Source organism: Rhinopithecus roxellana, chromosome 14, assembly GCF_007565055.1.
Source record: "Rhinopithecus roxellana isolate Shanxi Qingling chromosome 14, ASM756505v1, whole genome shotgun sequence".
Lineage (NCBI taxonomy): Eukaryota > Metazoa > Chordata > Mammalia > Primates > Cercopithecidae > Rhinopithecus > Rhinopithecus roxellana.
This window is the reverse complement of record NC_044562.1, coordinates 73,687,184-73,708,235: the sequence shown is the minus strand read 5'-3', so window position 1 is coordinate 73,708,235 and position 21,052 is coordinate 73,687,184. Positions and strand designations below refer to the sequence as shown.

Below are 21,052 nucleotides of genomic sequence, written 5' to 3'. Positions count from 1 at the left end.
ATGTGGTCAATTTTGGAATAAGTGCGATGTGGTGCTGAGAAGAATGTATATTCTGTTGATTTGGGGTGGAGAGTTCTATAGATGTCTATTAGGTCCGCTTGGTGCAGAGATGAGTTCAATTCCTGGATATCCTTGTTAACTTTCTGTCTCGTTGATCTGTCTAATGTTGACAGCGGAGTGTTGAAGTCCCCCATTATTATTGTATGGGAGTCTAAGTCTCTTTGTAAGTCTCTAAGGACTTGCTTTATGAATCTGGGTGCTCCTGTATTGGGTGCATATATATTTAGGAGAGTTAGCTCTTCCTGTTGAATTGATCCCTTTACCATTATGTAATGGCCTTCTTTGTCTCTTTTGATCTTTGATGGTTTAAAGTCTGTTTTATCAGAGACTAGGATTGCAACCCCTGCTTTTTTTTGTTCTCCATTTGCTTGGTAGATCTTCCTCCATCCCTTTATTTTGAGCCTATGTATGTCTCTGCATGTGAGATGGGTCTCCTGAATACAGCAGACTGATGGGTCTTGACTCTTTATCCAGTTTGCCAGTCTGTGTCTTTTAATTGGAGCATTTAGTCCATTAACATTTAAGGTTAATATTGTTATGTGTGAACTTGATCCTGCCATTATGATATTAACTGGTTATTTTGCTCGTTAGTTGATGCAGTTTCTTCCTAGCCTCGATGGTCTTTACATTTTGCCAAGTTTTTGCGATGGCTGGTACCGGTTGTTCCTTTCCATGTTTAGGGCTTCCTTCAGGGTCTCTTGTAAGGCAGGCCTGGTGGTGACAAAATCTCTAAGCATTTGCTTATCTGTAAAGGATTTTATTTCTCCTTCACTTATGAAACTTAGTTTGGCTGGATATGAAATTCTGGGTTTAAAATTCTTTTCTTTAAGAACGTTGAATATTGGCCCCCACTCTCTTCTGGCTTGTAGAGTTTCTGCCGAGAGATCTGCTGTTAGTCTGATGGGCTTCCCTTTGTGGGTGACCCGACCTTTCTCTCTGGCTGCCCTGAAGATTTTTTCCTTCATTTCAACTTTGGTGAATCTGGCAATTATGTGTCTTGGAGTTGCTCTTCTCGAGGAGTATCTTTGTGGCGTTCTCTGTATTTCCTGAATTTGAATGTTGGCCTGCCCTACTAGGTTGGGGAAGTTCTCCTGGATGATATCCTGAAGAGTGTTTTCCAAGTTGGTTCCATTTTCCCCCTCACTTTGAGGCACCCCAATCAGACGTAGATTTGGTCTTTTTACGTAATCCCATACTTCTTGCAGGCTTTGCTCATTTCTTTTTCTTCTTTTTTCTTTTGGTTTCTCTTCTCGCTTCATTTCATTCATTTGATCTTCAATCGCTGATACTCTTTCTTCCAGTTGATCGAGTCGGTTACTGAAGCTTGTGCATTTGTCACGTATTTCTCGTGTCATGGTTTTCATCTCTGTCATTTCGTTTATGATCTTCTCTGCATTAATGAGTCTAGCTGTCAATTCTTCCACTCTTTTTTCAAGATTTTTAGTTTCTTTGCGCTGGGTACGTAATTCCTCCTTTAGCTCTGATAAGTTTGATGGACTGAAGCCTTCTTCTCTCCTCTCGTCCAAGTCATTCTCTGACCAGCTTTGATCCGTTGCTGGTGATGGGCTGCGCTCCTTTGCAGGGGGAGATGCGCTCTTATTTTTTGAATTTCCAGCTTTTCTGCCCTGCTTCTTCCCCATCTTTGTGGTTTTATCTGTCTCTGGTCTTTGATGGTGGTGACGAACTGATGGGGTTTTGGTATAGGTGTCCTTCCTGTTTGATAGTTTTCCTTCTGACAGTCAGAAGGACTCTCTGTTGGTCTGTTGGAGATTGCTTGAGGTCCACTCCAGACCCTGTTTGCCTGGGTATCAGCAGCAGAGGTTGCCGAAGATAGAATATTGCTGAACAGCGAGTGTACCTGTCTGATTCTTCCTTTGGAAGTGTCCTCTCAGGGGTGTACTCCACCCTGTGAGGTGTGGGGTGTCAGACTGCCCCTAGTGGGGGATTTCTCCCAGCTAGGCTACTCAGGGGTCAGGGACACACCTGAGCAGGCAGTCTGTCCGTTCTCAGATCTCAACCTCCGCGTTGGGAGATCCGCGGCTCTCCCCAAAGCTGTCAGACAGAGTCCTTCGCGTCTGCACCGGCTCCCGCTACTTCCCCTGTTGGTCTTCAGCTGTGCGCTGTCCCCAGAGGTGGAGACTACAGAGACAGGCAGGCTTCCTTGAGCTGCTGTGAGCTCCACCCAGTTCGAGCTTCCCAGCGGCTTTGTTTACCTACTTAAGCCTCAGCAATGGCGGGCGCCCCTCCCCCAGCCTCGCTGCTGCCTTGCGGATAGATCGCGGCAGACTGCTGTGTTAGCAGTGAGGGAGGCTTCGTGGGCGTGGGACCCTCCCGGCCAGGTGTGGGATATATTCTCCTGGAATGCCTGTATGCTTACAGCGCAGTATTGGGGTGGGAGTTACCCGATTTTCCAGGTGTTGTGTGTCTCAGTTCCCCTGGCTAGGAAAACGGATCCCCTTCCCCCTTGCGCTTCCAGGTGAGGCGATGCCTCGCCCTGCTTCAGCTCTCGCTGGTCAAGCTGCAGCAGCTGACCAGCACCGATTGTCCGGCACTCCCTAGTGAGATGACCCCAGTACCTCAGTTGAAAATGCAGAAATCACCGGTCTTCTGTGTCGCTCGCGCTGGGAGTTGGAGACTGGAGTTGTTCCTATTCGGCCATCTTGCTCCGCCCCCCGAGATATGTATTTTTTATATGAAGTTTTGCTCTGTCACCCAGGCTAGAGTGCAGTGGCGCGATCTCGGCTCACTGCAACCTCTGCCTCCCGGGTTTAAGCAATTCTGCCTCAGCCTCCCGAGTAGCTGGGTCTACAGGCGTCTGCTACCACAGCCCAGTGATTTTTTTGTATTTTTAGTAGAGATGGAGTTTCACCATGTTGGCCAGGCTGGTCTCAAACTCCTGACCTCAAGTGATCTGCTTGCCTCGGCTTCCCAAAGTTCTGGGATTACGGCTGTGAGCCATCACGCCTGGCTGAGATGTAAATAATATATGTGTAGACAGCAGGAAATCTGGGATTGGATCTATATAAAGGGGTCAGGTTAGAGATGTAACATTAGGAACAAAGTACAAAGGGTTCACATTAAAGCCATGGGAACTTACCTATTTCCTGACTCAGAAATTACCAACCTAGGCAGATTTTTTTTTTTTTTTTTTTTTTGAGACCGTGTCTCTCGCTGTTTCCCAGGCTGGAGTACAGTGGTGCACTCTTGGCTCACTGCAATCTCTGCTTTCCAAGCTCAGGTGGTCCTCCTGCCTCAGCCTCCTGAGTAGCTGGGACTACAGGCATGTGTTACTATGCCTAGCTAATTTTTGTATTTTTTTGTAGAGATGGGTTTTGCCATGTTGCCCAGGCTGGTCTCCAACTCCTGAGCTTAGGCAATTCACCTGCCTCGGCCTTCCAAAGTGCTAGAATTACAGGCATGAACCACTGCGCTCAGCAACATCCTAGGTATAATCTTGATGTATCTTGATGTATACTCAAGGAGATGTGAATAAAGCTGTTCATTAAAGTATTGTTTCTAATAGCAAAATATTTTAAAGCAACGTAATCCATCAGTAAGGAAATTAATAAATAAAATTTGGTATATGCATACAGTTGATTACATCTACAAAATGAATTCAAAAATATTGAGTGCAATAAGACATCTACAGTATAAGATTTATATAAAAATGTAAAAGCATATAAAAATACTATCTATTGTTGATGGAAAACTACACATATTATAAAAGTATAGTAAAATTCTGCTCTGGAAGGATACAATCCAAATTCATAATAGTGGTTGCTTCTGGAGTTAACAGGAATGAAAGATTCTAACAAACATTCTGACTTTATTGGTAAGTTTTATTTCCTTCAAAAAAGAAAACTGGGCCAGGCGTGGTGGCTCATGCTTGTATTCCCAGCACTTTGAGAGGCTGAGGCAGGCAGATCAGTTGAGGTCAGAAGTTCGAGACCAGCCTGGCCAACATGGTGAAAACCCACCTCTACTAAAAATACAAAAATCAGCCAGGTGTGCTGGCACACACCTGTAGTCCCGGCTACTTGGGAAGCTGAAAAGGAAGGATTACTTGAACTCAGGAGGTGGCGGTTGCAGTGTGCCAAGACTGTGCCACTGCGCTCCAGCCTGGGAGACAGAGAAAGACTTTATTTCAAAAGAAGAGAAGAGAAAAACTTTGTTTCAAGAGAAGAGAAGACAAGAGAAGAGAAGACAAGAGAAGAGAAGAGGAGAGGAGAGGAGAGGAGAGGAGAGGAGAGGAGAGGAGAGGAGAGGAGAGAAGAGAAGAGAAGCAACATATAATAAATAAGTTGACAAATTTGATTACAAATCAAGGCACAAAGAAATCTCAGTCCTGAAAGGCTTAGGCAAATACTGAAGTCCTGTCTTAGACTTTTTTTGAGACAGAGTCTTGCTCTGTCACCTGAGGTTGGAGCGCAGTGGCACGATCTTGGCTCACTACAACCTCTGCCTCCCTGGTTCAAGCGATTCTTCTGCGTCAGCCTCTGGAGTAGCTGGGATTACAGGCACCCACCACCACAGCCGGCTAATTTTTGTATTTTTAGTAGAGATGGTGTTTCACCATGTTAGCCAGGCTGGTCTCAAACTCCTGGCCTCGTGATCTACCCGCTTTGGCCTCCCAAAGTGCTGGGATTACAGGTGTGGGCCACTGCACCCAGCCTAGACTTTTTTTTTAAAGACAGGATCATGTCTGTTGCCCAGGCTGGATTGCTGCAGTGTGACCATGGCTCACTGCAGCTTCAACTGCCTGGGCTCAAAAAATCCTCCTGCCTTAGCCTCCTGAGTAGCTAGGACTACAGGTGTGCACTACCACGTACAGTTAATTTTTTTTTTTTGTAGAGTCAGGGTCTCACTATGTTGCCAGGCTGGTCTTGAACTCCTGGGCTCAAGCAATCCTTCCAAAGTGCTGGGGTTACAGGTGTGAGCAACCATACCCAGCCTTGCCCTAGACTTTTAAAGGCCAGATGCAAAAATTCAGGATTGGAGAGAAACTGTTCAGTAATGTACTGGGGTGGGAGGCAGGTTTTTAGTTGCTCATAAATTCAAGATGAAATCATCAGAGTAAGTTAATGTAATGTTAGACAGAATTAAACGTTTCTTTTCTAAGTAAGGACAGGAATGATTCTCTTTATTCTTCACTCAGTCAACAAGCATTCATCAAATATTGAATGCTTACTGTGTCCTAGGACCATGGTAACTGGAATGCTATATTCAGATATAAGCATCCCATTTTAAGAGGTACACTGAGAAACTAGAATGAATCCTTGGTGTCTCATGCATCTCAAACTTAGAAGGGTCAAATGGAACTCATTATCTTCCCCTACAAATTCTGTTCTCTCTGAATTCTCCTTCTTAGGTAATACCCACAATTACACATTCACTTAAACCAGATTTCTAGAAGTTATTCTCAGTTTTTCTCTTAGCCCTCACTCAGCTTCTAATCAGTTACCAAACCCTGTCAATACAACTTTGCCTGAGTTTGGCCTCACCTGTTTCTCCAATACCTACTGCCCTAGTATAGGCCCCAAAGACTCAACTTTGCCATTATAGCATGAAAGTAGCCATAGATGACATATAAATGAATGAGCATGGCTATGTTTCAATAAAATTATGGACATGAAATTTAAATTTCATGTAGTTTTTAAGAGTCACAAAATATTTGTCTTTTAATTTTTCTTCAACCCTTTAAAAATGTAAAAAACATTTTAGGCTGGGTGCAGTGGGTCACACCTATAATCCCAGCACATTGGGAGGCCAAGGTGGGTGGATCACCTGAGGTCAGGAGTTTGAGACCAGCCTGACTAATATGGTGAAACCCTGTCTCTACTAAAAATACAAAAATTAGCCAGGCGTGGTGGTGTGCGACTGCAGTTCCAGCTACTGGGGAGGCTGAGACACGCGAATTGCTTGAACCCGGGAGGTGGAGGTTACAGTGCACCAAGATTGCACCACTGCACTCCACCCTGGGTAACAGAACGAGACTCTGTGGCAATAAATAAACAAACAAACAAAACATTTTTAGCTGGGGGACCATACAAAAACAGGTGGTGGGCCAGATTTGGCCTATGGACTATAGTTTGCCCAAACCTGACTTACATCATTAATCTGGATTCAAACAGGCCTCCTTTAGTTCATTTTATTGATGGTGCTTGCCTGATACAATATTGTTAAATTAACTTATGTATGTGCTTAGTTTGCTAGTTAGGGCCTTCCTTCAGTTATTACTTTTTTCTATATTCTCAGGTCCAAGGAAGTTTTAGAATTTAACAAAAGTGTATACTCACAATAAGACTTATAAACAAAACTCTAATGAATAATTTTACAAGTGAGTTTGTTGACTGTGATTCAAATTCTTCATTTGACAAGTACTCATGATATTCAAAATAGTTCAAGGAAGTTTCCCTAAAACAAAACATTCAGGATACATGCTACAAAGGCATGTAGCAGTTTCTTTATGTTTAAAGATCAGGCTGGCTCACACCTGTAATCCCAGCACTGTGGGAGGCAGAGGCGGGTGAATCACCTGAGCTCAGGAGTTCAAGACCAGCCTGGGCCACATGGCAAAACCCCATTTCTACTAAAAATACAAAAATTAGCCGGGCATGGTGGCAGGCACCTATAGTCCTAGCTACTCTGGAGGCTCAAGTGGCAGAATGGCTTAAACACAGGAGGCAGTGGTTGCAGTGAGCTGAGATCATGCCGCTGCACTCCAGCCTGGATGATAGAGCAAGACTCTGTCTCAAATAAATAAAAATAAAATTAAAAAGATCATACTTGTTTCTGGAATAGAGCTTGTAAAAAGTTCTGGTTCATTTATTGGTGCTGGACTCTCCTCAAAAGCAGTATTTCCAGGCTCCACCACTTTGTGGCTCTGAGACTGATCAAAACCTTCATAGCTTCCCGCTTGGGTAGTCCGGTTCATGCACATGAGTGATATGCCAGCTATCAGGATGCTGCAGAATAGGGTGACCGCTGTGGTGATCATCTGCCGACATGAAAAAAAGGTACCAGGTCACTTTTCACAACTTCATCTTGATAATCTTAGGGCACATGTTTTGTTTTTGTTTTTGTTTTTGTTTTTGTGATGGAGTCTTGCTCCGTTGCCCAGGCTGGAGTGCAGTCGCGCGATCTCAGCTCACTGCAACCTCTTCCTCCCAGGTTCATGCCATTCTCCTGCCTCAGCCCCCCGAGTAGCTGGGACTACAGGCGCCCGCCACCACGCCCAGATATTTTTTTGTATTTTTAGTAGAGATGGGGTCTCACCATGTTAGCCAGGATGGTCTCAATCTCCTGCGTGATCCGCCCGCCTCGGCCTCCCAAAGTGCTGGGATTACAGGCGTGAGCCACCGCGCCCGGCCATCTTAGGGCACATTTTTGATGGACAATGTATCTCCACAGTTTTAAATACCCTAGAACAGTGGCACTTTTAAAAAGGTAAGTATATATAAGGAATATAAGTTACTTGGAGAGAAATTAGGGTTTGCTTGTAATCACACAAGGTTTTTAGATGCTTCTTTCATTATATAGCAATTGGTTACCAACACAGCCACTGGTTTCCTTTACAAGGTATCCAAATGATTTCTCTCAGATGTTTTCTTTACTTCTAAGTTTCTGCTCACTTTCACGTATAGTTCATGCATACTTCAGTCACTATGATGTTTTTATGGTAATTATATTAAAAATAATTATAGCTAATATTTATTGAGCACTAATCAGATGCCAAGACTAGTCTAAATCTTTTATATGTATAATCTTATTTATTCTCACAAAAATGCAATAAAATCCAAAACTGCAAAACAGAAAAAAGAGTAAGAAATCAAAATTATGTGGAGAAGTTTTTTAAAAACACACACCTTTGGACTCTACCCTTAAAGAATTCTGCAGGTCCCACAAGCCACCTACTCTATAGCTTTTCAAGCATACTTTTCCTAGATATGTTTTGTCCTGAAATTTATATTTATATAGGATTAAGAGTCAAGAATTTGACCTTTATTATCACCGCTAACTTATTAAGTAGTTTTAAATTAATCACTCTTTTCTCCAGCAGAGGAAACACAATTCCTAAGTATGATTGAGAACATTCAATGAGTTTTAAGCAGTTAGAAATCTTCAGCTAAAAATGGACTTAGACATGTAAAACGTTAATGTTCTAGGTGAGACAAAGTGATATAGAATCACCAATCTGATATGCAATAAATTGAAATAGATTTTCAAAGTTAATTTTAATGTAAGTCTAACAAGGCACATTAACAAGCTAAAAGGAGACATTCACAAGAACAGAACTGCCGATAAACTCTTCCCACCTGTTCTTTTCCATAAAAGAAGGCTGAGTCAATGCTATCTCCATTGTGTTTTCCAGTTATCAAAAGAACACCAACAAGGAGAGCAGGAATTCTGCAATCACAAGGGTTATTGGGAGAGAAAAAGAAAGGATGAATAGTAACTGTGTATATGGAAAGGTGTAAGCAAACAGAGAACTACCAACTTACCCCCAGCCAGATATTATGATGATTCCAACAGGAATTTGTACCCTCTCTCGCTTTTTCAAAAGAAACAAAGAAATTGCTAGAAGGCCTAAGAATAAGAAGATGGAAAGAGAGACAGTTACTCAACATTGATCAGACTTCATGAAACTTTATTTCCTTTTTACTTTTTTAAACCAAGCTTATTTCATAGTAGTCTGTGATTTTTGCTTTAGAATTTATTCCTTCTAAATAAATGCTATTCTCAATATTTTGAAGCAAGTTTTAATTCAAAATCATTCATTGTTTCCCTCATATATTGTTTCTTTACTCAATTCTTTTTATCTGTGAGGATTTGTTTTATTTTCTCTCTGGTTTTGTTTGTTTGTTTGTTTGTTCTTTTGGATAGGGTCTCGCTCTGTTGCCCAGGCTGGAGTGCAGAGGTGTGATCACAACTCCCTGCAGCCTTGACCTCCAGGGTTCAAGTGATCCTTCCACCTCAGCCTCCTGAGTAGCTGGGACCACAGCCACATGCCACCATGACTGGCTAAATATTTTTTTTTGTAGAGACAGAGTCACGGCATGTTGCCCTAGCTGGTCTTGAACTCCAGAGCTTAGTGGGTCCTCCCACCTCTGCCTCCCAAAGTGCTGGGATTACAGGCATGAGTCATTGTGTGTGGAGAAGTATTTCTTTCCAAAAGCCCTAATTATTTTATTGTTTTGACTCGTGTGTTTGGAATTTAAGTATAATTGAAAAACTTTTTTTTTTCTTTAGACAGAGTCTTACTCTGTTGCCCAGGCTGGAGTTCAGTGGCATGATCTTGGTTCACAGCAACCTCTGCCTCCTGGGTTCAAGCAATTTTCATGCCTTAGCCAAATGAGTAGTTAGGATTACAGATGTGCACCACCATGTCAGGCTAATTTTGTATTTTTAGTAGAGATGGGCTTCACCATGTTGCCCATGCTGGTGTTGAACTCCTGGCCTCAAGTGATCCACCCACCTAGGCCTCCCAAAGTTCTGGAATTATAGGCATGAGCCACTGGGTCCAGCTGAAAAACATTTTCTAACTGAATACAGAACAATTCTAAAAATAAAAACACCCCCCTCTTCTGGTGCTAAGAAGTATGGGCAACTCTTACCCAGGTTACGTTTTTAGAAAACGTCCTAAGTGTAATGATAGTGCTTAATACAAACACACACTGAATTTAATACAAACACAAATATTTTGAAGTTCTTAAACTTTCCTTACAGCTTATATGTAATTATGTATACAAGTAACATTTTATCTAATAAATTCTACATAGTTATAGGATCTTAGAACTTTAAAGTTGAAAAGGGACCTCTATTTTAAATTAGCACCTTCATTTTATAGATGTGGAAATGACAGTTTGCCCAAGTCATATAGCCAGCAGAGGGCAGAGTGGGACTAGAAACCTAGCCTCTTTACACAAGCTAAATTATTTGTTTCTTGAATCAGTTTCTCAAACTCAGATTTGTGGACCCCTAGGGTGCCTAAGACATATTCTTCAGGATCTGGGAATTTCTATGAGAAATTTTAAATCTTTCTTTTTTTTTTCCAATGGTAGTCAGCTGTGTATCCACCTTGTAACCAACATGCAGTCTCACGATTTCAGAATTTACACTGGGTTTATTTTAATTTTATTTTAGAGATGGGGGTCTCACTCTGTTGCCCAGGTTGGGGTGCAGTGGCACAATCATAGCTCAAAACTCTGGGCTCAAGGGATCCTCCTGCCTCAGCCTCCTGAGTAGCTGGGACTACAGGCATGTAGTCCAGCATGCCCAGCTAATTTTCACATTTGTTATAGAGAGAGGGTCTTACTATGCTGCCCAGGCTAGTCTCGAACTCCTGACCTCAAGCAATCCTCCTGCCTGGATCTCCCAAAGTGTTGGGATTACAGGCAGGAGCCACTGTGCCTGGCCAGAGCTTACAGTGGATTTTATATTAAGTTTGAGTCAAGTGAAGGCCAAATGATATTACAACACACAGTCCAAATGAAGTGGTAGTTTGAAGAAAGAATATCAGTGAGATAACAAGGTCAAAACCCCACATACGGAAGTAAAGGCAAGGCAAAAAAGCCATAGCAGTGAGTTCCATTTTATGTTTCAAGCTATGATTTACAATAGCAAAACAAGATCCTTTGTCGTGTTAATTGATGTTGCTAATTAGAATTACTGGGTTTGTAGTTTTGCTTGAATAGAATCTGTGAATTTGCTTTGGTTTTAGAATTGCATATTAGCTGTATATAAAGAATACATACCTAGATTTAAGATTGTACAGATAAAATAACACTGTGCTAGATTTAATATAAATTGACATTGAAGTCCTTGAGAATTGGTTTTCTTTACCACTATTCTTCCCTCAATCCATTTGTACACTGTATAGTTGCAGTGCCAGGGAAACAAGTAACCAATCATGAAAGGGTACCATCTGTGTTACAGTAGCAAAAGCAGTCTTTAAAATTCTAATGTGCATCACTCCTGCCTTGTGAAAAGAACTATATACAAACAGGCAGAATCCAGCTAGCCCTGGATCTCTCACTGAAGAAGCTGTGAGAGCTCCTGCCTAAATCAGTCTAATTTTTTGGGCCTATTTCTCGGTTTGCAAAATGAAGGATTTAAATTAGACCAGTGTTTCCTAAGGTGTAGAGATTATAGGTGTCACAAAGGTGAAAATGTTTTGACTGGTTAAGCGTTTATTTTAAAGTGTATTTGAAAAAAATAATTAACAAATGAAACCTGGGATTTTATTGATATAAGGCTCAACTGATTAAAGTTTTTTTAAAAAGTAAATCAATTTTAAGGAAAAAAGAACAAGTAGTATGCAGTTATGGCAAAAATTGTGAGAATGGTATGAAAATGAGTAAAACTAAAAATGATTGAATGGGATGACTTAAAATGACATTTTCAGGTCTAAAATTCTGTCATAGCATAATAATCTCATGGTTAAAGGGCACCTTTATTGGGTTTTGGGAATTCAGAACAACTTCTTTGAATAGACTTTGGCATGCATGCTTGAAGAGGGTTTCAGAGATACTTAGGACATTTTAATTGATTGATCTAGTTGCTGCTCTCTTATTCTGATTATAAAGTTAACCTGAATAAACCTAGTTATTAGAGATCAAGTTGGTCCATCGATATTTTGAAATATAAACTCTTAGGCTCTTTTAATTTGACATTGCATAAAAACCCATGCTATGCAAGATGTACTTGCCTTTAAGAAGCACAAACCATCTTCTGTTTGTGCTGAATTTTTCATTCCGTGATTCCTCACCACATTGTTGCTTCACTTCAAAAGGCTGTTGACTGAAATGGGACCTGCTTTTGATCCTGAAGGCATGAAATCAAAGGGCTATCCTTTGCAGTCACTTCCTGACACCTGCCTCCTACCATTCTAGTATTTCCTTTTATGTGCCATTTTACAGGTTCAAATTTGTAGGATGAATACAAAAGAGCCACACAGAATTTTTCACAAACGTACCAGAATGTATGCATCCATATAAATATTATACTTCAAAACAGCAATGTGCTATAACATTTTGAATATCCTTTTTGGAGCCAGTTGAAATGAGAAACAGTCTTTCTCACTGGGTCCTTTTCTATTTCCATACCCTTTTATTCCCCTCGTTTTCTTGTTCTCTTATTACCTCTAATCCTTCTATTTAATAACTAACATAGTTCCGTCTCATTTTTGTCCTCAAAATAACTCTGTAAGGTGCTGTAACCTAGTTTTACAGATGAGGAAACTGAGGCTTCAAAAGTTAAGTAATTTGCGTGAGGCAGAGCCAGAATTTCCCTGTTCAGCAGGACTCGATAGTGAGCTCTGGAACACACCTCATGCATCTTGCCCATTCCCTCCTTTCTCCATCTGCCTCCAGTATCTTCCCTCTTGTCTCCAAAAGGGAGCAGCACTGACAGCAGCCTAGAGCCACAGGTCCTGGGGGAAAGGACCATGTGACTAGACAAGGCCCTAAGCCCAGGCAGGACTAGACTACATTAGGAAACAGAACTCAGCTTTGCCGACGGCCTCTGTGGGTGGGCTGATCTGCCTCAGGGCATGCCTTGATCTTGTACAACCAGACTTCAAATAGATCACTAGAAGCTCAGGTTATTAGGAATGGGGTGGGGTGGGGAACAGACCTCAATTTTCATTCCTAATCCAACTCACCTGTCCACAGGTAGGTGCTATAGAGGGAGCTGTACAATAGAACAAACACCAAAATTTGTCCAACAAAATTTTTTTCTTTAACAAAATTCCATATCATCATTCCAGCACAGACAATAGACTAAGGAAAGAATTATTAAAAGACTTTGTAAATAGCTAAGAAAACCATATAATTCAATACCGCAACAGAAAATTCCAATTAAGCCAGCCATATTCATCTTTCATTCACAGCAAATATAATTATTCATTTAAAATTGTTTTGTGAATAATTTTCAAGTATTACACACGACTTATACTAAAACTTCAAACTTTATGTTAAAAATCCAGTTTATACCAGAGCCTTTGACAACATACATATTCAATTGAAACAGATGACTACATTCTAAATGTTAATCTTACACCTGTATTTAGTAATGGCTTATATTAAAATTGCTAAAGTTCTTTCTATTATAATTTGAGACATGCAAAGATTAATTAGAAAAATAAGATTGTGAAAGTTCAATTATTAATGATTAAATTGTTTCTATTAAAAAATGCAAAGTTATCATCGAATGCCATTATTAGCCTCAACTTTAGATAGTTTAAGACATTTTGCAATATTAAATATGTTAGGCATCTACTAATTGTAATCAAACTGTAATTGACTGCATTTGGTAATACTTCTGACTTCATAACTGGAAAAACCTAGCAAAGTTATTTTCTCCTCTACAGTAGAATAATCCATTAGAAAAGCATAGTTCTAAATACCAGTAGTTTCACTAACCTGAGCAATGAGTAAATTAGTTGTAAGCATATGAGGAAGCTGTTTATACTTCTTACTCAAAAGAAGAATAGCCAGAGACCAGACCTTGAAGACAAAAGGTTCAAAAGTTATTCACGTTTCTTAATCTTTACAATTACTTATTAAATAACACAATGATTAGCCTCTTTAAATAACCTTCTTTGTCCTGGTTCAGAAAGAATTTCCAATATTTTACTTAATCTGTCTAGTTCCAAAAAGGTAAATTATTATAGCCAATGTAAAATAACAAGCGTGGAGAGATCCCATAATAAATTAACTCTCCAAAAATTACAGGGTCTTTAAGAACTAATGCGGCCAGGCATTGTGGCTCATGCCTGTAATCTTAGAACTTTGGGAGGCCAAGGTGGGTGGATCACCCGAGATCAGGAGTTTGAGACCAGCCTGGCCAACATGGTGAAACCCCGTCTCTACTAAAAATACAAAAATTAACCGGGTGTGGTGGCGGGTGCCTGTAATCCCAGCTATTTGGGAGGCTAAGGCAGAAGAATTGCTTGAACCTGGGAGGCGGAGGTTGCAGTGAGCCAAGATTACGGTTTAGCCTGGGTGACAGAGCAAGACTCCATCTCAAAAAACAAAACAAAACAAAAAACTAAAGCCTTGGCCAGGTGCAGTGGTTCACACCTGTAATCCCAGCACTTTGGGAGGCTCAGACAGGGAGATCACTTGAGGTTAGGAGTTCGAGACCAGCCTGACCAACATGGCGAAACCCCACCTCTACTGGGTGTGGTAGTGCATGCCTGTAATCCCAGCTGCTTGGGAGACTAAGGGAGGAGAACTGCTTGGACCCAGGAGGCAGAAGTTGCAGTGAGCCAAGCAGAGATCATGTCACTGCACTCCAGCCTGGGCGATAGAGGGAGGCTCTGTCTCAACAAAAAAGAACTAATCCCTTGACCAGGGCCATGTTCTAACTATGCCTACCTTCCATGTCTGGGGTGGGACACAGGGTCACAGACAACTATTCAAGCTTTAGTGGGAGATAGTTATAATAATGCACTATTCTAAGTTTTCTTCCTTTCCCATCTCCACCATATTGTCTCATGGGATATCTCAATGGCAGGCTGTTTTACTTCAAACAACACATACCACCCACCTTTAAGATTAATCATCTTACATTCCTCATTTTTTATTCTTTTTGTGTGTGTGAGACAGAGTCTTATTGAAGTGCAGTGGTGTGATCTCGGCTCACTGAAACCTCCGCCTCCCAGACTCAAGTGACTCTTGTGCCTCAGCCACCCAGGTAGCTGGGATTACAGATGCACACCACCATGCCTAACTAATTTTATATTTTTAGTAGAGATGGGGATTCTCCATGTTGGCCAGGCTGGTCTTGAACTCCTGGCCTCAAGTGATCTGCCTGCCTCTGCCTCCCACAGTGCTGGGATTACAGGCGTGAGCCACGGTGCCAGATCACATTCCTCATATTTTAAAGGATTGGGCTTCCATTCTACCTACATAGTGGCCAGGTAAGTATCCTGACTGATTTCCTTCTTTCCTTATTGCCAACTGAAATGTATATGGTCTCTTTCCCCAAACTGCCCTGTTATGAATGGGTGTAGCAGATTTTAAGAATATGTGACAGAGGTAGAATTTCTTTAAAATTAATCACACATTTATTTGTTACCAATATACATATTCATCCCCCACCTCCTTTCCTTTAACTGTACACATTGTCTTTTTTTTTTCAGCCAGAATATCCGTAGTTTTCCTAACATGAAATCAATAGGTCATTTGATCTGTAAGATACTCTAGCTGTTATATACTTAATTATTTAATTTTAGTTAGACATATTCAGCTTGAGAAGTAACCAAAAGTTTCCTTAACATTAAATAGGCCATTGGACTTGAACTCAAAGATACCTTCTGACCCCATGATTCCAGAACAGCTAGGAATTCTATAGTGATTCATCATTTGCAGAATGCTTTTTACATATATTATTTCATTTAGTCCCTTAAAAATCCCATGGAAATATGTGAAATTATTGTCATTATTTTATGCTGGAAAACAGAAGTTTAGAGAGGGTAAGGTAACTCCACAGGGACATGCAGCTAGTTTGTGAGAGGGCCAGGAATAAAATCCAGGTCTGACTAAATCTCATGTCTTGTCTGCTGTAGAACTCTAACTCCCAAAAGGAAAGACAAAACTCAGTTAATCAGAAAGATGATATTATATTTTATGGGCAGGCTTTAGCTTTCTTTATTTCATAAGAAACTAGATTTTTAAATCCCTTTCTATCAACAATCTATTCTCAAAACTCACTCTGTGGTTTCCATTCATTTTGGCATGCAAGGTGCTTACCAAGGAGATCAGGCTGACAATACTTATATCAAAACTAACATTCTGGATGGCATATGCCAATGGCTTAGGGTCCATAGTGGGAAAGGTCAGTAACCAGGCAGAAACATACATGATGGGAGCAGACACAAACGTGCTTATCACCATCCCTGAGGTTATCTGCAAAAATGAAATTAAATGGAGGAGTTATAATCTCAATTAAACGATATTTTAAACTTTAAATAACCATGGCACACTAAAGCATTCTACAATAAAAATGAGACACAGTAAAGATATTATAAAATCCAGCATGTTATCCAATACCATACTTCCCCTGTCTGAGAATCCTTAATAGAAAATACAATTAAGTTACCTTGGTTCCTCTTCTAATCTATGCTTAATTTATATCCATGCATAATAAATACTAGAAATTCCACTGTTGATGGTTAGTTATCCTCTAGGTTATAGAAAGTAAAACATAGCAATGATATAAATAAACCTATTTCACAAACTATACAGCAAAAAAAAGGAATTCAGAAAAAGAAAATTACCATGCAAATATTTATTTTACAGATTAAATAACAGAATTGACCTCCATTAAACAACTTAGTTCCTTCGTATTATATTTAAAAATCATTTACTCTGATGCACACTGTTAATAATTTGGTGTCGATTTTATCTATCTGCTGCAGTTGATTATGTGGTATTTTGCATCTGGTGCTTGAAATTATCAACGAATAAAATAGGCATTTTTTTCTTCAAAATGTCAAAGTTACCCTTCTGTAAATAATTTTTAGGTTTCTGTATAAGTACAGAAATAAAATAGTTAAAACTAAAAAAAAACTAATAAAAAAAGTCATGGCTGACTAAAGACCCCAGATTAAATGACTGTTGTTACATTATGTTACATGATGCCTATTTCCTTATAATGAGATAGCTTATAGACACCAAATTCTCATAAAAAATAGTGTTGCTTGCTCTATCACCCAGGCTGGAGTGCAGTGGTACAATCTTAGCTCACTGCAACCTCTGCCTCCTAGGTTCAAACAAATCTTGTGCCTCAGCCACCCGAGTAACTGGGATTACAGGCCTCTACCACCACACCCAGCTAAGTTTTGTATTTTCAGTAGAGACAGAGTTTCACCATGTTGGCCAGGCTGGTCTTGAACTCCTGGCCTCAAGTGATCTGCCCACCTCAGCCTCCCAAAGTGCGGGGCCTCATAAAGAACAACATTGCTTTCTATGTCTAGAAATTAAAAATGGGCTGGGCATGGTGGCTTATGCCTGTAATCCCAGCACTTTGGGAGGCCGAGGCAGAAGGCAGGAGTGTGAAATCAGCCTGGGGCAACATAGTGAGACTTCCGTCGTCTCTATTTTTTCATTTTTAAAAAAGAATTTTAAAAAATTAAAAATGAATTTTAAAATTTGTTTCTACTAAACACACAAACTTAGAAAGTGCTATAAACATACAATTTCTACTTCCATGTTGAACTGTGTTGCAAAGATAGCCACTCCTGGTGCTACAGGAAAGACGCCATACAGAAATGCATAATTTGATAAACTTGTATGGTTCACCACATTGTCGCCTTTGTCCAAGAGTTCCACCATTTCTCTGCACAGAAGTGGCAGCACCAGACTGAAGAAAAAAGAAAAACATCATTTACTTGATATGAAAGCATGGTGGTCCCCAGTAGCAGGCTGCTCTGGTGAATTTGGAGTCAGGTTCTCCTGCCCAGAAGGTATGTCTATTTGCATGCACACATTCTATGCATGTCTACCTGGGCACATTTTGTTGAAAGAATCAAGAATTCAATTTGAAGTCATTTAAAGTGTAACAATATTCTGGAAATACCTCACACATCAGGGATTAGGAGGGAAAAAAAGATTTTTTTGATTCTACAAATAATTTTTTTTTTGCCAAAAGATCATAAAAGTTGCAATTCTAGCTACTTTCTTGCTTCCTCTTTCGGTTTACTGAAATGTTCAAAGAAAGAAAGAAGGTTGACAATCTGCATAAAAACTTTCAAAAGAATTACTAAACTCTTTCTCTTTCTTTCAAAGTATTCTAGAGAGAGAGAAACTCCTTTTTTGAAAGAAAAAAAAAAAGCTGAACTTTATCATGATTAGGGGTTGAAATGGTTCAGTTAATAACAACATTGCTTAATAAGATTCTAAAATACTGCCGGGCGTGGTGGCTCAAGCCTGTATTCCCAGCACTTTGGGAGGCCAAGGCAGGTGGATCATGAGGTCAGGAGTTCAAGACCAGCCTGGCCAATATGGTGAAACCCCATCTCTACTAAAGATATAAAAAATTAGCCGGGCATGGTGGTACGTGCCTATAATCCCAGCTACTCGGGAAGCTGAGGCTGGAGAATCACTTGAACCCGGGAGGTGGAGGTTGCAATGAGCTGAGATCATGCCATTGTACTCCAGCCTGAGTGACAGAGCAAGACTCCAGCTCAAAAAAAAAAAAGATTCTAAAATCCTGTAGAAAAATAGATATCGTCAAGTAGCTCTTCATCTTTGTAAATACAAAAAAAAAAAAAAATTAGCAAAGGAACTAAAACAACTGAGATGGAGCAGAAAACTAGTGAAATGCAGACCTGCTGAAGAGCCAATTATTAAACAAATCCTTCAGGATTCCATAGAAACTGCAAATCCACAGTAGCTGAGCAAATGGGGCTCTCCTTTAAAATCAGCAAGACCAAGATTGGTAACATTTTCACAGCAGCACCTAGCAAGGCGCTCTGGGATGGAGTAAAGAACTACTTTTATCTGTATTTTTTTAATTAAAAAACTTAAATATCTAATAAGTATCAAAGACCCCCTGAAAATCTTTAAAATTAGAATATTTAAATTTTACTGATAAGCAGAAGTTGATAATACCATTATTGTTAAAACTATACTTATTACTTCGGCAATACTAATACTTTGTTTCTGAAGAGCATGACATCACCATAAATAATTTTCAGTATTTATATTCATTATTATCATTATGAAAATATAAATATTAGGTTATGTTGCACTGGTCTCATGAATATAACTGTCTATACATGAGGGGAATGCCATAGTTAAGTATGCTTCAAGTACTTTGGGATAATCTTGCAGTAAAATTATGTCACCTGCACTATCAAGTACAACTCCATGGCTAATGGACCAAGTAAGCTGAAGAACTATTAACTAAGAAGTTGAGGCTGGGCACGGTGGCTCATGCCTGTAATCCCAGCACTTTGGGAGGCCAAGGTGGACAGATCACCTGAGGTCAGCAGTCTGAGACCAGCCTGGCCAACACGGTGAAATCCCGTCTCTACTAAAAATACAAAAATCAGCCAGTTGTGGTGGTGCGCACCTGTAATCCCAGCTACTTGGGAGGCTGAGGCAGGAGAACTGCTTGAACCTGGGAGGCGGAGATTGCAGTGAGCCAAGATCGCGCCACTGCACTCCAGCCTGGGTGACAGAGCGAGACTCTGTTTCAAACAAAAACAACAAGAACAACAACAAAGAAGTTGGTGAGCACTTTTCATTTGGCAAGCCAGGATCATATGGCTGATAATAATCATTCATATTGACTTAGCTATATTTAGAAAGTTTGGCCAACCTCAGAACTACAAAATGCTTTTCCCAAATTCATGAAAAAAAGTTTGTGTTAGAAATTATTGTTCTGGTTGTTACTAAGATGCTTTTGTCTTTAGGATCTTTATGGATTGGGAAAAGTCAGAAATGCTGCAAAATTTATTTCAAAATACTGTCAAACTGGGACATGAGGAGATACTGAGTAAATTTTACATAAAAGCTGAAGGGAAACCCATCATCTTTATCCTCTGACAGTAAAATGGAAAGAATAAGCTACAAGGAATAAGGAAATGACTTTCCTCAATACACCAACATCACATTTTCCTTTATCTCACAACTATTCTACAGGGAGGGGTTATTAATAGTCAAAGGGGAAAATGGTTGCAGACATACCGCTGACGAATTGGCTAAATACGGCTTTCAAAAAGTACAATTCTAAAGTTAAGTAAGTGATACTTACAGTTTAGCTGTGATGAGAAGAATTAGTACAACAAATGCTGACTTCTTCAGTCTCTTTATTTTTCCTACCATCGTGAGACCAAGGTAAAATAGGGCTGATCCAGAAAAAGAATTTCCAAGTCCATCAAGAAAATTTTCGACATATACAGGTACCTTTCGATCAAGAATAAAATTGAAGGCGATGCCAATGAAGACCATAAATACTATTGGGTTCTGTAATACACGCAGGAGTCCAAGTCCCACAATTTTTACTTTATTTTGAGAAGCATTTTGAGTGTCTTTCCACTTTTGGATTTCACAGAAGATAAACCCTATAGGGTTTAACATCATAAGAGATATTGGTGCCACCAAATAAATGTACTGGAGATATTCTGGGTATGTAGTTTGATATAAAGCTTCAACTGCAAAACAAGAATATTGATTTTTAAATGACCACAGAAATATAGATATGTGTTATGTATATAACATTTTCTGTACTTTATAGCAATGATAAATCTGAAATTTTCAAAATGACCCAAATAGCCTATTTTGGAAAAGTACATTTTAGTAATAAATCTGAAAAAAGAAAAATGTAATAAATATCATATAGCTTATAAAATGATAACCAAGTTTACACATTATTTTTAAACCTAATTTTTAACCATCTAAGGGTTAAAATTGGTCTCCAAAAATGGGCAGAATTGTAGAATTTTTAGAAGAAACAATTCAAAGTAAAAATCTAGGGACAAACTAAACATTTAAGTAGTAATAGCAAAAATGTGTTTATTGGTATCCATGGAGAGAGCAGTTTTACTGGAGTGGTAAGAGAAAGAAGTCAGATCACAGAGGGTTGAGGAGAGAGTAGGAGTTATTTAAGGAACTAAAAAGGAGCACAGATGTGACAGAGTCCACGCTGTGTAAGAAAAGAAATGAAGATGGGAGATGTTTGGAGGCCTCTAGGAATTAGGGGCAGTTGGAAGTGCAGGATTTCAGAGTAAAACAGGTAATGAGCTACTGAGTTAAATATTTTCCAGATGACAAGGTCCAGAATGTGGCTATGGGACTTAGTGGCTGAACTGGACTAAAGGAAAACATCACTGGAGATGAGGAGGTCAAGGAAATGACGGGGCAGAGAATTTCATGGTAGTTCACAAGATAATGACAAAACTTGGGATAAAGGTGAATGAGGGGGAATGCCCAGAATGAGGTCAGCAGGTTAACAGCAGACGGGATGAGTGGTCTAGCCAGAA

The 21,052-nt window shown here is 39.9% G+C and overlaps 1 protein-coding gene across 3 annotated transcripts in view; it reads right to left on the bottom strand.

Annotated features, from left to right (window-relative positions):
* GPR155 (G protein-coupled receptor 155) overlaps positions 1 to 21,052 on the bottom strand; it is a 60,290-nt gene that overhangs the window by 26,406 nt on the left and 12,832 nt on the right. For all 3 annotated transcript variants that reach the window (XM_010358459.2, XM_010358460.2, XM_030916404.1), the window contains 8 exons: positions 19,825 to 20,224; positions 17,262 to 17,427; positions 15,816 to 15,971; positions 13,482 to 13,565; positions 12,722 to 12,839; positions 8,562 to 8,646; positions 8,376 to 8,466; positions 6,847 to 7,057 (listed from right to left, as the gene is read on the bottom strand). In XM_010358459.2, the coding sequence (XP_010356761.1) occupies positions 6,847 to 7,057; positions 8,376 to 8,466; positions 8,562 to 8,646; positions 12,722 to 12,839; positions 13,482 to 13,565; positions 15,816 to 15,971; positions 17,262 to 17,427; positions 19,825 to 20,224 (1,311 nt within the window). The remainder of the gene's footprint in view (positions 1 to 6,846; positions 7,058 to 8,375; positions 8,467 to 8,561; positions 8,647 to 12,721; positions 12,840 to 13,481; positions 13,566 to 15,815; positions 15,972 to 17,261; positions 17,428 to 19,824; positions 20,225 to 21,052) is intronic.